A 12,475-nucleotide genomic window follows, 5' to 3' on the forward strand; every position below is an offset into this window, starting at 1 on the left:
ACCTGGAATATATTTGAAGAATTGACGATCCAATCGATACGAACGGAGTATGCCGTTCGCCTTCGATTCTATCTGTACAATTTTTCAAATTTTTGGCGACTTCATAAGTCGTCAGACGCGATCGCGATGTCACGAAACGCACAAGTTCTGCTCGAGCACGGCACGTGTGCACGAACAACGACTTATATAAAGTCCTTTTTCGTCCACGTGTCAATTAGAGTTTCGCGATTTTTCTTTTTTGTTGATTGATTTTTTTTTTGTTTTGCGAATTTGCAAGTCTCGAGCTTTAGATATAAGTTTCAGGTGGGTGGACCGCCCGAAGAAAGAAAAGGCTATATGCCGAAGCGCCCCGACAAACTGTCTTTCAAGAGGGGAACTATTAATGATTTTGCATCCTTTTGCAAAAAAGGATGGGAAATCATTATCGTTACTACTTTGTCACTGTGCTTGCCTGTAGTTGTAGTTTTGTAATTTCAGGACAAGAGGGGGCCCGTGACCCCCATGATTTTGGGCAAATCGCGTTTTCAATTTAGTGTTGCGAATATTGACCACGGTTCAATTTAGTGTTGCGAATGAATATCGATCACGGTTCAATTTAATGTTGCGTATGCATGATTTTCGCGATTTTCATTTAGTGTTGCAAACTTTAAATATCGCGTTTCTTTCTTGCATTGCTTTACAATAGAATATAACTTTTCAATGTTGATTGTTTTAAGATTTTTGAGAGTTTTGCTTTTTAATGTTGATTGCTTTAGTGTTGCGAGTAAAAGATTCACGGTTTGAGAATCCCCTTTTTTTGCATTTCAATTGCATGTCTGTTAAAGATAGCGTTGCGAATGACATTAGCGCGATTGTTTCCCAGTGTTGCGACTTATAAATACGCGATTGCTTTGCATTAGTTTATAGAGTTCCCTGCTAATTAGTGTTGCGGTAATGAATATTCGCGTTTTGCATTAGTGTTGCGATATATGATGAAATGCCCAAAAACGATCCAGTGGATTTGCCATGGTCCATAAGGCAGCTATGGACCAGCTGCCGTGATATAGCCTTGGATTGGCTATACCCCTTTTTTAGATTAGTGTTGCGTCTTACAAAATTCGGTAGATTTGAGTAGTGTTGCGTTACAGTTCGCGTTTTCTCTTTTTTTCTTTTTTTCAGCTTAGCGTTGCGTATAATGGAGCAGCCATCACGCGTATGCTTTTGTACATATTATATAATTAATGAAATTAGTGTTGCGTGTAAAAAATTCACGGTTTGAGAATCCCCTTTTCTGCATTTTAATTGCATGTCTGTTAAAGCTAGTGTTGCGAATGACATTAGCGCGATTGTTTCCCAGTGTTGCGACTTATAAATACGCGATTGCTTTGCATTAGGTCATAGAGTTCCCTGCTAATTAGTGTTGCGGTAATGAATGTTCGCGTTTTGCATTAGAAATGCCCCAAAACGATCCACTGGAGTTGCCATGGTCCATAAGGCAGCTATGGACCAGCTGCCGTGGTACAGCCTTGGATTGGCTGTACCCCTTTTTTAGATTAGTGTTGCGTCTTACAAAATTCGGTAGATTTGAGTAGTGTTGCGTTACAGTTCGCGTTTTCTCTTTTTTTCTTTTTTTCAGCTTAGTGTTGCGTATAATGGAGCAGCCTTCACGCGTACGCTTTTGTCCATATTATATAATTAATGAAATTAGTGTTGCGACTGAATTCGCGATTGTTATTAAATTAGTGGAAGTAACTATGACTCACATTCGGTGGGAATCCATTGCTAGTCAAGGATTCCGCGGCATAAGACCGTGAACACCATCTCTGGGAGATATACCCATGCATTACTAGGCCTTTGCAGGCACAGTTTTAGAATACGGAACATATGAAAATATGTTACCATATTCTAAACTGCAGTCCTTTTGTCTATACTATGGGCGTCCGTCAATCTGACACCGTTGGATGCAACGTGTTGGACGGGCGGGTAGCGCTCTTAGCGAAGGGGTGCACTCTGTCCTGGCGTTACGACGTCCAGGCGGGGTGGGTGGTATGTAGCGTCTGGCGTAAGTCTAGGGGGCGTGAGACCCTTCGTTGCCAGCCGATGTTTTGTCATAGTTCAGAATGTTTGCAATTTTGAAATTAGTGTTGCGTGTGATTTCGGTTTGTTTTATAGGGTTTGCTTAGGGATTGCTCTTATGGGCAATCAAACTTTTCTTTTCAGGTTCCCCTGTACCCTCCCTCCCACTGCCCCGCCCCCATTCTTTTTTCTTCCCTTTTTTTAATTTTGAAAATTTTGAGCATTCGGTTGTCGGAAATACTGTTAAATAATATATGAATTTATTGTTTTCAAAATATTACTAATTACTATAAAGTTTTAGATAGAACTTTATTGAAAGTTTTATTTAAAATGAAAATTCATTTTATTTTGTGATTGGTGATAAATTATTTCAAGGAATATTTGTTCATTTGAAATAGCTTATTAGATTTTAATTCTGCTTTATTTAAACAAAAGTGGATGGTTGTTGTTGAAGTTGTATAGTTTTGATTTTTGGTCGCGATGTTTCGTTGCAAGCTTACGGAGAAGCTAATTAAATTACTTTTATAAATTTTCTAATTCTTTTCCTGAAAAGCAGAGTCCACTCGTGATTTTCTCCTCAGTTTTTCCATTTACAATAAATTTGCATTGAAAAGTGTATTGTATAATATAATGCAATAGAGTCAAGTAGAATCATGGTTGTACTTACGTATATTGCAGTAAAAGACAATTATTTCAATTAAAATTTTATATATTATTGGTTACTAAATGAACTAATGTTAAATATTATGCAATAAAATAAAATAATTAATGTTTCTAACTGAAATCATTTACTTAATAACAATTTTTTTTTATAAATCTTTTTCTGCTTTTATTTTGGTACTGAAATTCGTTTTTAATTCATGTTTTGTGTCTAATTGATGTTTTCTTGTTTGGAAATGACTCATTAACCATTACTTTGATTTTTGTGAAATTTTATTGTTACTAATGTATCTTCTTTTCAGGTATTACATTTTTTTCTCTTTTTATGAATTCGATTAATGAGTTTCTGTTGCAGAGAAATATCTTTATAGGAAGTGTGAATTAATAATATCGGATAATAGAATGGAAGAAATGTAATATAAAACCTAGCATCTAAAAATGGAATTCAATCTATTCAATTAAGTAAAACAAGGTGAAAATGATTGAAAAGGGAATGTGATTCTTATGAGTGGTAAATATCTGAACCGTATTATTTTCGAAAATTGTATTTAATCCTTTTCTGTTTATTTCAGGCAGGTTGTAAATTTATGATTAAGGCTACATGAGCCTCATTATTATCTTAAATTATGTTTAATCCTTTTCAGTTTGTTTGAAGAAGTTTTCTGGCGAGGACAACAAAATCAACAAATTCATTGTACTTATTTATGGTGATTAAGATATAATCGTCAAACACTGCAGTGTTTAATTAGGAAGCGTTAGATTTAAGCGAATTTTTAACACTGAACGTATCATGACCGGTTGTAAACTTTTGATTAGAAAATTCGCATAAAATGTTATCGCTTTTTCACATTTTCTATTAAATATATACAATTAATTTTACATCATTTATTTATATTTTTATTTATTAAATAAACAACACGTGTAACCTGGCTTCATTTACCACTGCAGGTCATTTGGCCTGTTGCGGTACAAATAGGTATATATTAAACCTCGGTACGTTTAGTGTTAATATAATTACGAGCGCTCGTTTAGGTATGCATTCTTAGTAATATAAGTATGTAGGACAAATATGCAATTGCATATTTATTAATTACAGATCTGTGATTAAAACCAAAATTAAAAAATGTTGCGATAGGAATAAAAAGCAAAAATAAAAAGTAGATATATGTATAGATAAGTAGATAGGTAGGTAATAAATAAAAACGATGCTCCTTTTGTTGTTCGTTTGCACAACAGTCAAAAACGTTTTGCAAATGTACATCAAGAGGATGATATTATTGAATGAAAATAAAAATTTGCATAAATGGAGGGTGGTTGGGATGAGGTAGGGCGGGTCTCCACCCGCAGCAACCTCCCCGTGGTGAGACCTGGGCAATCGTTATTATTTGATGACTAATTAATAACTGTATCATTATTTCTATGGTACATTTATTAATTATGCAGCAAATAACACGAGCTAATTGGCTGCGAAGTTTATGCCTTTTTTTCTGTTTAATCTGTTATTTTTTTTTCAGGAACTATGCCTTTGAGTTTCAGAAGTGTACCACATTGCAAATACAATTTTACGGAAATAAAATTAATAATAATAAATGCATGGTCAGTATTGTTTAATCATGTTCTTATATAATGCCGTAGAATATGACACTGTAATATCAAATACCGTGTCGTGTTTGGTATCATTTTAATCAGGAGACGTTTAGAAATAGTTTGATAAAAATTTCATAAAAAATGAACCAAAAATAAAAAAGTTTTGATCTTAAATTTTGATTGCGTTAGTATTGTCTCACATGTACATTTAAACTTGCGGCTGTCACCACATCAAAGGCGAACCAAACTCGCTCGAGAAACTGTGGTTTCTCTGGCGACAGGTAATTTGCGTAAGGATTCATTGTACAGAAAATAGCTATCGTAGTTGATTATAGCTATGCCGTTAGTTGGATGCAATAACTGAGGTGGCGTTTAAATCGGTTTCTGTTCGGCCTAATTTGCGTTGAAATGTGGGCTGTTTTACCGACGTGGAATTCTGAGTTTGGCCTCGACGCTTGCATCGCCTTATTAATTTATCTTTAGATAATGTAAGAAGCCAATTATTGAAATATCTCTTTTTAATTTTAATTCATTTATTTTTAATAGGCGATTGTGCATCTGTTAATGCTGATTCCTGGCATCAGTTAAATATCAGATTATAATCAAATTTGTATTCCTCGAGTTTATAAAAATTTTGGTACGATTGTACTTCAATATGGCGAACCGCGACAAAGGACGCAGAAAGTGGGGAGGATTTTTACAAGGTACTTTGAAAAAATTACATTATCAAATAGTATAAATATCTTAATTTACAATTGTATGATTACATTTTATGTGTGCCTAGTTAATAAATGTGTATGCTTCTTTGTAATACAATCGAGTGCATTCACAGAGCTAACCTCATCAAACAAGCTAACCTAAAATTACAGCGGGAATTATTATGTTGTGGTATGTTGTGAAATTTAAGAAGAGCAAGAAATGAATTTAACATTTCCCATAATTTGTATCAGACTTTTCTAGAAGATGTAAATTTATTTCTAACGGTTGTAGATTACATAACTATCATATCTCATTTTTGTAGATTGTTAGTAAATGTAGATACTGTCAAGAGTGTCAACAACTAGCATTTAATTAACACGTTTAACTAAACTTTATACCAAGCTAATAAAAATATGTAATTATTGTAATTCAACAAAAGTATATCATATTACATGCAAAGTATTATGATTAATGTATATGAAAAGTGTTTAAAATATAGACATTTCTCATATAACTCTTTGATCACTTTCTAAAGAAGTCTCTAAGAAAAGCTTGTTATTATTTGGGCTATGTAATTTACTTATAAAAACTTATTAAAAATTAAAGTTTCCAGGTGTTTAATTTATGATACAAATGATTTTTTTTTCAAAGGATATTCAATCTTTATTGTGTAATACTTTAGTCTTTTGTATCTTTCTTTTCCAGAATTTTGTATAATTTAAACAATGAAATGTATTAGAGGTGATTAAATATGACTTGTACCTGTATGATTATTTATAAAAAATAACTAAACGTATTGTTTAATAAGCATTTATTAATTTATAATAAATTCTTTCAGTTGCCTGCAATTCTATTAAAATTTGGTTTTTTCGCTTAATTTGTATCTTTTATTGTAATATTGTATAAATAAATGTGATATATTATGTAATTAAAATAAATATAAAGCTCTAGTGAATTACCTAATTTGATATGTATTGTATATGATATGATTAATTATTATTTAAATCTTTGTTAATAGTTTTAAAAAAAAGTGAACCTAATAATTTTCAGAGAACACAAAATTAGAAAAGGATAAATCAATGGGAATGCGAGGTGGAGGAAACAGAGCATCTCAAGCTTTGTATAGACCAGGAAGTGGACCTCTTCGAAAGTCTGGTAGATCTACAGATGACTTAGATAATGAGAATATATCACAGGAAAAACCGAAATCAAGCTCCGTCCAATATCGTTTAAAACAATCACAATCCAATAGATCCAATCAAATGCAAAATAGTCCACCATCATCTCAAGTTGAAAATGTAACAGAAAAATTAAATGATTTAAATATTAACTACAAAAGTTCTACAAACATTGAGCAGGCACAAGATTCTTCTCAGACCAGTAATTCCGGAGATTCAAGAAAAAAATCTAAGAAACCAGAACAGCAATTGTACATACCTAAAAAAGTGAAAGAAGCATTGGCCGAACAGGATGTAATAAATAGGTGAATTATGTGAAAATATGTCTGTTTCGTTATTAATGAAATATTGTGGATTGAATAAATATATTATTATCCTTATCGCATAGATCTCCGAATCAAGGGGGTTGGGATCGGGATCAAGAGAGAGAACACAGCGAAGATCGTGATTCTCATTCCAATCGTAGCTATAAAAGTGATAGTCACCGTAATCGTTCAGGTGGTTACAGTGGACGAGACAATGAAAGTGGAAGTAAAAACAGAGATGATCATGGCAAAAGATATTCGGGTAATCGTCGAAATCGTCATGGCAATGATAACGAAGAGCGTTGGCGATCTGACTCTCCTTTGTCTAGTAGAAGTTACGGATGTCGCAAAGATAGCTCTCGTGAAGTTAGACAGGTCAGTAATGTTTGGTATAATGTTTAATATAACGGAACTAACATTTGTACTTAATTTTTAATATTTTTTTATTTAGGGTTCAGAACCTCTTTTTGTAACAACGAATCACGTAAATGATTTTAATCGTACTAGAGATACGCGTAGTGTAGAACCCGTTGGACATCCCGAGAAATTTCAAGGCAAACCACCTTCAGGTAAATGGGGTGGTACAAAAGATAGTTTGCCAAAAAATATAAAAATAGAACATTTACCACCTAGATTACAGAAAAAATATCTTATCGATAATGGTTTACCATTACCACCAAGTACATCGCCTTCAGAAGAAGCATGGAATAGTAGTAGTATCACTTTTCAGGTAAAAAATTATTTTTTTTTTATTCAGCTTTCGTAATGATTTTATCAATTTGTTGATATATAAATTTTCTTTTAAAGGCATCATCAAATTATAATTTTCCACCTGCAATGCAACACTCACAAACTATGCAAAATTTACCTCCATCTGGTCCATTACCTCCACAATCTAGCTGGTCTAACACAGTTCCAGCACGAAGTAGAGGCAGAGGTAGACTTAGACCAGAAGACTTAGAAACTTCAACTAACAGTTTTAGGTGTGTTACACCTGATCAGTATTCAGCTCCAAGTTCCAGATCTCATACACCAAGCCAAGAGTACATGCAAAGGTACATATATCTTTTGAAAATCTTGTAATTGAATTTTTTGTTTCATAGCTAATTATAATTATGAAAAATAGGTCCTATGATCGTCGTGGTAGTAATAGCACTATGTATACTAGTATGGAAAGTTTAAGTCGCGCTGATAGCTCAATGATGCCACCACCGTCGTCGGCGTCACCCGTTACTTCAACATCTAATACAAATAAACGTCAAAATTCTCCAGAAAGTCATCGTCGAGGAGTATCTCCACCTCCAGCTTCTCATCGTCCTCAAACGTACTCATCTACACGATATATGAGTATTTATTTTTTCAACATCCCTATTCATTGCCTTTGATTTTCATTTTCAGGCAACGTCTTAATACTAATGCGATCGAGCGCAGTACCTCACAGGAGAATAAAAATGATCAAAATTTAGGAATTAGCCTATCTAAAAGCGAGTCCGTTAATACGGGATCAAATACATCTGTTGAACATCCATTTGTAGGTGTTCTATTTAAAACATATTTGTAATTAAAATTCAATTGCTTATTACATTTAAGTTACGGTGTTTAGGATTGGAGTGAGGAGGTTGAATTAACCGAAAAGCTAGAAGCCGAACGTGCCAGTCGTAGCTCCTCTGTATTAAGCTTACGTGAAAACGTTAATGTACCAGGAAATGAAACTACAACAGGTGGTCACAGTCGACGTAAAAAAAAAAAGCGTGAGAAGAAGTACGCAGCAGACCGAGGCAGGTAAGGGTTGTCAGTGTTTATGCTTTGGATTTCCATTAAGGATATTAAGTTTCATAGTGCGTTTATTTTTCATACTATTTAAGGAGCAATAGTAGAGATAAAGCTCGAGTTAACAGCCGTGATCGGCAAAATAATCAACAAAATAGGGAGAATGATAACTACAATAACAATCAAAAGAATAGTAGTAGTAGAAGATATGATCATAGAAGACATCGCAATATTATACAACGTAGTCGAGAATCTAGTAAAGATAGAAATTATCGAGGGGGTAATCGGAATTTCGATGACCTTCATAGACATAGGTATAAATTGTTTTATAAAATTCATACTTTGAATGGAGTAAATATTAGAACTTATTGGCAATGTTTTGTTTTACATACGATTTTCAGATTATCATCTGATCGTTATTTAGATGAAAATTGGAGAACAGGTAGAAAAATGTCAGCATGTGAGTCTGACGATGGACGACAGACACCTAATGTTTCCTCTTACTCTATTCCTTTATCGAATACAACTTTGAATTTGGCAACGCATCAGACATCACCTAGTGGATATAGTAACTCACAACCACCAGGTGTTTTAGTGTTACCCGATACTGGCCAATCGCCGCCTAGTCATTCAGTTTCAAGGCAGCAAGTTCAACAGCAAAGAACATTATTTGATCCCAACAATCCTAATAAACCTATCGTTGTTACTTCACCTAGTAGTAGAGCTGCGGTGCAAAGGTGTGATTTTAAATTCTTTTTACTTTTTTGTTAAGTGTAATGACATTAAATAATCGATTGGATTACCGGATGTTTCTTCAGAGAAAGCGATACTATGACTCAAAGTTCGACTGTACCAGTGTTTCAATCCCACGGAGGCATTTCTTCTACGCATCATAGCTTCCAGGGAGCACACTTGGATGGTGTACCACCACCATATATGACAAATGACCAATTTGGTAATATAAGACCATCGTGGTACGATCCTTATTCAGATAGGTATGTACAAATAACAATAATCTTTTAAGTCATAAGAAAAAACAATTGTATTGATACAATTGACTTTTTCTTTTTTTAGTTTCCGATTAGCCAAAAATCCTTACCTACTTTTGGACATAGAACGCGCCGATTTAGAATTGCAATGGATATTAAGTTCTGGTGGTTTTACGTCAAATTGGGAGAGAGTTTTGTACATAAGGCACTTTCTGCAAGAAAGCTTGAAAACTTTGCTCGAGACTGATATCAAATTTTGTCAAGCTGAAAACGTTGAGCAACATTTTTGGAAGATACTTTTTTACAACATGATCGAGATGCTACGTAAAGGCATGCCTAAGGAGAATCCCGAAGGTCGTGAACATTACAAAAAAATAATGTTGAAAATTATCGATGAGGGTACCGTGTATTTAGAGGGTTTGTTAACTGTTCTTGAAACCAAGTACGAATTCAAATTGGACACGTTTCTTGCGTCATCAACGTTGCCTAAGGGTCTTGGTATCTTAGGTTTAGCTTTAGTAAGTGCCCAGAAAATATATTTGTTTTTGGGTGATTTGGCAAGATACAGAGAGCAAGCAAATGAGACGAATAATTACGGAAAATCTAGACAGTAAGTGGAAACAAACATAGAATGTTACTTCACCCCTGTTGACACTTGTGTTCACATAAATTTTAACATTACTTCAGATGGTATTTGAAAGCACAACAACTTAATCCAAAGAACGGGAAACCTTACAGTCAACTCGCGCTATTGGCTCATTATGCTGTATGTGTTCGAATATTATGGTTTATAATCAAATGAAATAAAGTGAACCCAGAAATTTCAGGTTAACTTTTCTTTTCAGAGACGAAAATTGGACGCGGTATATTATTACATGCGATCTCTAATGGCATCCAATCCTCTACATTCTGCGAGAGAGAGTTTAATAGCACTTTTCGATGAAAATAGAAGAAAGGTACGTGAAATTCTAAAATACTTTACTATTATGTTTGTATTAATACTAACTTTAATAATATTTTGATTTTATTTTGCCGCCAGTATCTACATTATGTAAGTAAATTTCGATACTTGGTGTGATTTATCTAGATACCAGTTATCTTAAACTGCAGCTTGAATTAGTTTTCTCTATTTTCAAACTCTTTGATATTCAATAAACTTGTTCATATCATCATAAGCCTTCTCGCACGCTTACAACTGTTAATGAAATATAAAATAATTAATTACTCTGGTACAGCCGAAATCGTTTAAAGGCAAAACATTCTATGCTTGGATAGAATCAATAACATAATTAGTAATCTGAAATAGTAGTGTTCACCGAAATTAGAAACATAGTTTAAACATTATTCAGTTATAGTTCGCTGCATTTTGTTGGATTATTTGCTATAAAGCAAAGCACAATATGTACATTAGTTTTTAGCACTATTATGCACACAATGTAGGCATGCATCTTTTTTTTTTTAAATAGTTGCAGCTGAAAGATACAAACATTTAACGAGCTTTTTACACTTCAGGTGTATGATGCTTGTATCTTTTGTTAGTACTTGAGAGATTGTATAAAATATAGATATCTGATGGAATCTTTTATGAGAAAGTGTACAGTGAACTCTCATTTACGCTATGCAGTATGCTGTTAGTAAAATCATAGTAAGCAGTAATATAAATTTTTAACTTGTGATGTATTCTATCAGTATGAATCGACGGAACGGAAACGAAAGGAGGAAAGGGAATGGAAGGAAAGGGCCAGAATGAAAGAAAAAGAAGGAGCAAATAATATTGGAGGAGGTTTGAGGAGAGAAATATGGATTCATCCTGGTGGAAGACGTGTTCGTCGTACAACTACTGCAGCCACTGCCAATGAAGCGAGGCTATCTCATAGTGATTTAGAAGAATTGGCACAACTAAGCAGTGTCGAGGTGCGAAATCACTTCCAATTTTATTTTATTTTTTTGTAGCAAATCACATTACGAAACTTAATTTTCATATTTTTAATTTGCTTCAGGTGAATAAACGATTTGTTACATCTTACCTTCACGTCCATGGGAAGCTGATCACCAAAATAGGGTGAGTGATTTTGTTAAATATTTTACTTTGTTTTGGAAAAACTTGTGGTATGCTTGGATTTCTTTTTTATTTGTGAAAGTGTTTAGTTGCTATATTTATTTTTATTGTTTATATCTATTACATCAAATTTAAATTATTCCGTGCACTTGAATTTATTGAAGAACGGATTAGAATACCGTATGTTCCCATTAGACCGTGATATTACCAGGTTCTGTCATTTATTATGTAAGCAAAGTTTTAATGGTTCCCAGTAGAGCTATAACAGAGAGTCTCTAACTCAAAGGGTTCACTACGTGCAAGTTTAGTTACCATATATGTAGACGGTGTCCATTATTAATTGCACTATGGGGGTTTCGATGCTGTCGATACGATGCTATTAATTCTGAATAGTTACGATAATATTGTCGATAGTAGACCAACTTTCCTACACTATTTTTTTTTTTTTGTTAAATCTTGTTAACTCTACCCCTTTGCACCTCATATACGTAAACCTGCCATTTTTTTTATTCTTATTTATGAAACCAGTTATTATTTTACCTCCTACCTTAATAGTCTCTGCTTAAAGATTTTTACGTTTCCTTCTTGAATTGCTCAAAGCAAAAAGTAAGAGCTTCTCGGTCAAAGTTAAAATTACCTATTGGCCAGTCATGCATAAAATAGCAGCTCAAGAAAAGCAGCTTGTTTTAAAGTAGTTAAACTAATTGAGTATGATACGAAGTCGTACTGTGCTCTGAATTCGTGGAAGCTGGTAGCGACCGGTAGTTCAATCGGTATGCGTAATTTGCCGCTTGTAACATCGAAAACTGATGATGGTACGTTTTAAAGTGCTTGTTGAAGGGACTGTCGTACGAGGAGTTTCTCATAACGTGGACCGTTTACAACTCGGTTGTAAAACAAGATATTAAATCGAGAAACTTTGATGAACAAAACGCACGTGCTCGAAAGGCCGTTTTAGGAATGTACGTATTTTATTGTAAAATATTACGATGCGTTGAAAGGGTTGACTATAAAATAGAAAATAATATACGTGTTGTAAATATTTAATTATTAAAAATGGAATGGTGGGGTAATTCTAAATATTTTTTAATAAAAAAATTATGAATTGAAAATCGATCTCGCTTGTGCAAGTTTCGAATCGTTGAGATCACCGATCGATCTCTACCGTAGGGA

At 33.8% G+C, this 12,475-nt stretch overlaps 1 protein-coding gene across 4 annotated transcripts in view; it reads left to right on the forward strand.

Annotated features, from left to right (window-relative positions):
• Positions 1–4,719: 4,719 nt before the first annotated feature.
• The window catches only part of LOC117605448 (telomerase-binding protein EST1A), an 83,574-nt gene continuing 75,818 nt past the window's right edge, over positions 4,720–12,475 (forward strand). For 2 of the 4 annotated variants that reach the window (XM_076687981.1, XM_076687982.1), the window contains exons 1-17: positions 4,720–4,790; positions 4,849–5,006; positions 6,052–6,484; positions 6,568–6,859; positions 6,936–7,214; positions 7,292–7,539; positions 7,611–7,808; positions 7,883–8,015; positions 8,088–8,266; positions 8,350–8,568; positions 8,656–8,991; positions 9,073–9,249; positions 9,329–9,853; positions 9,931–10,009; positions 10,089–10,199; positions 10,933–11,157; positions 11,244–11,305. In XM_076687981.1, coding sequence (XP_076544096.1) covers positions 4,958–5,006; positions 6,052–6,484; positions 6,568–6,859; positions 6,936–7,214; positions 7,292–7,539; positions 7,611–7,808; positions 7,883–8,015; positions 8,088–8,266; positions 8,350–8,568; positions 8,656–8,991; positions 9,073–9,249; positions 9,329–9,853; positions 9,931–10,009; positions 10,089–10,199; positions 10,933–11,157; positions 11,244–11,305 — 3,545 coding nt within the window. In that variant the 5' untranslated portion in view covers positions 4,720–4,790; positions 4,849–4,957. Of the gene's footprint in view, positions 4,791–4,848; positions 5,007–5,043; positions 5,191–6,051; positions 6,485–6,567; positions 6,860–6,935; positions 7,215–7,291; positions 7,540–7,610; positions 7,809–7,882; positions 8,016–8,087; positions 8,267–8,349; positions 8,569–8,655; positions 8,992–9,072; positions 9,250–9,328; positions 9,854–9,930; positions 10,010–10,088; positions 10,200–10,932; positions 11,158–11,243; positions 11,306–12,475 lie in introns of those variants that run through there. The other 2 variants (XM_034326811.2, XM_076687980.1) reach the window with 1 other exon arrangement.

The sequence above is a fragment of the Osmia lignaria genome, chromosome 3 (genome assembly GCF_051020975.1).
Source record: "Osmia lignaria lignaria isolate PbOS001 chromosome 3, iyOsmLign1, whole genome shotgun sequence".
In the NCBI taxonomy this organism is placed as follows: Eukaryota; Metazoa; Arthropoda; class Insecta; order Hymenoptera; family Megachilidae; genus Osmia; species Osmia lignaria.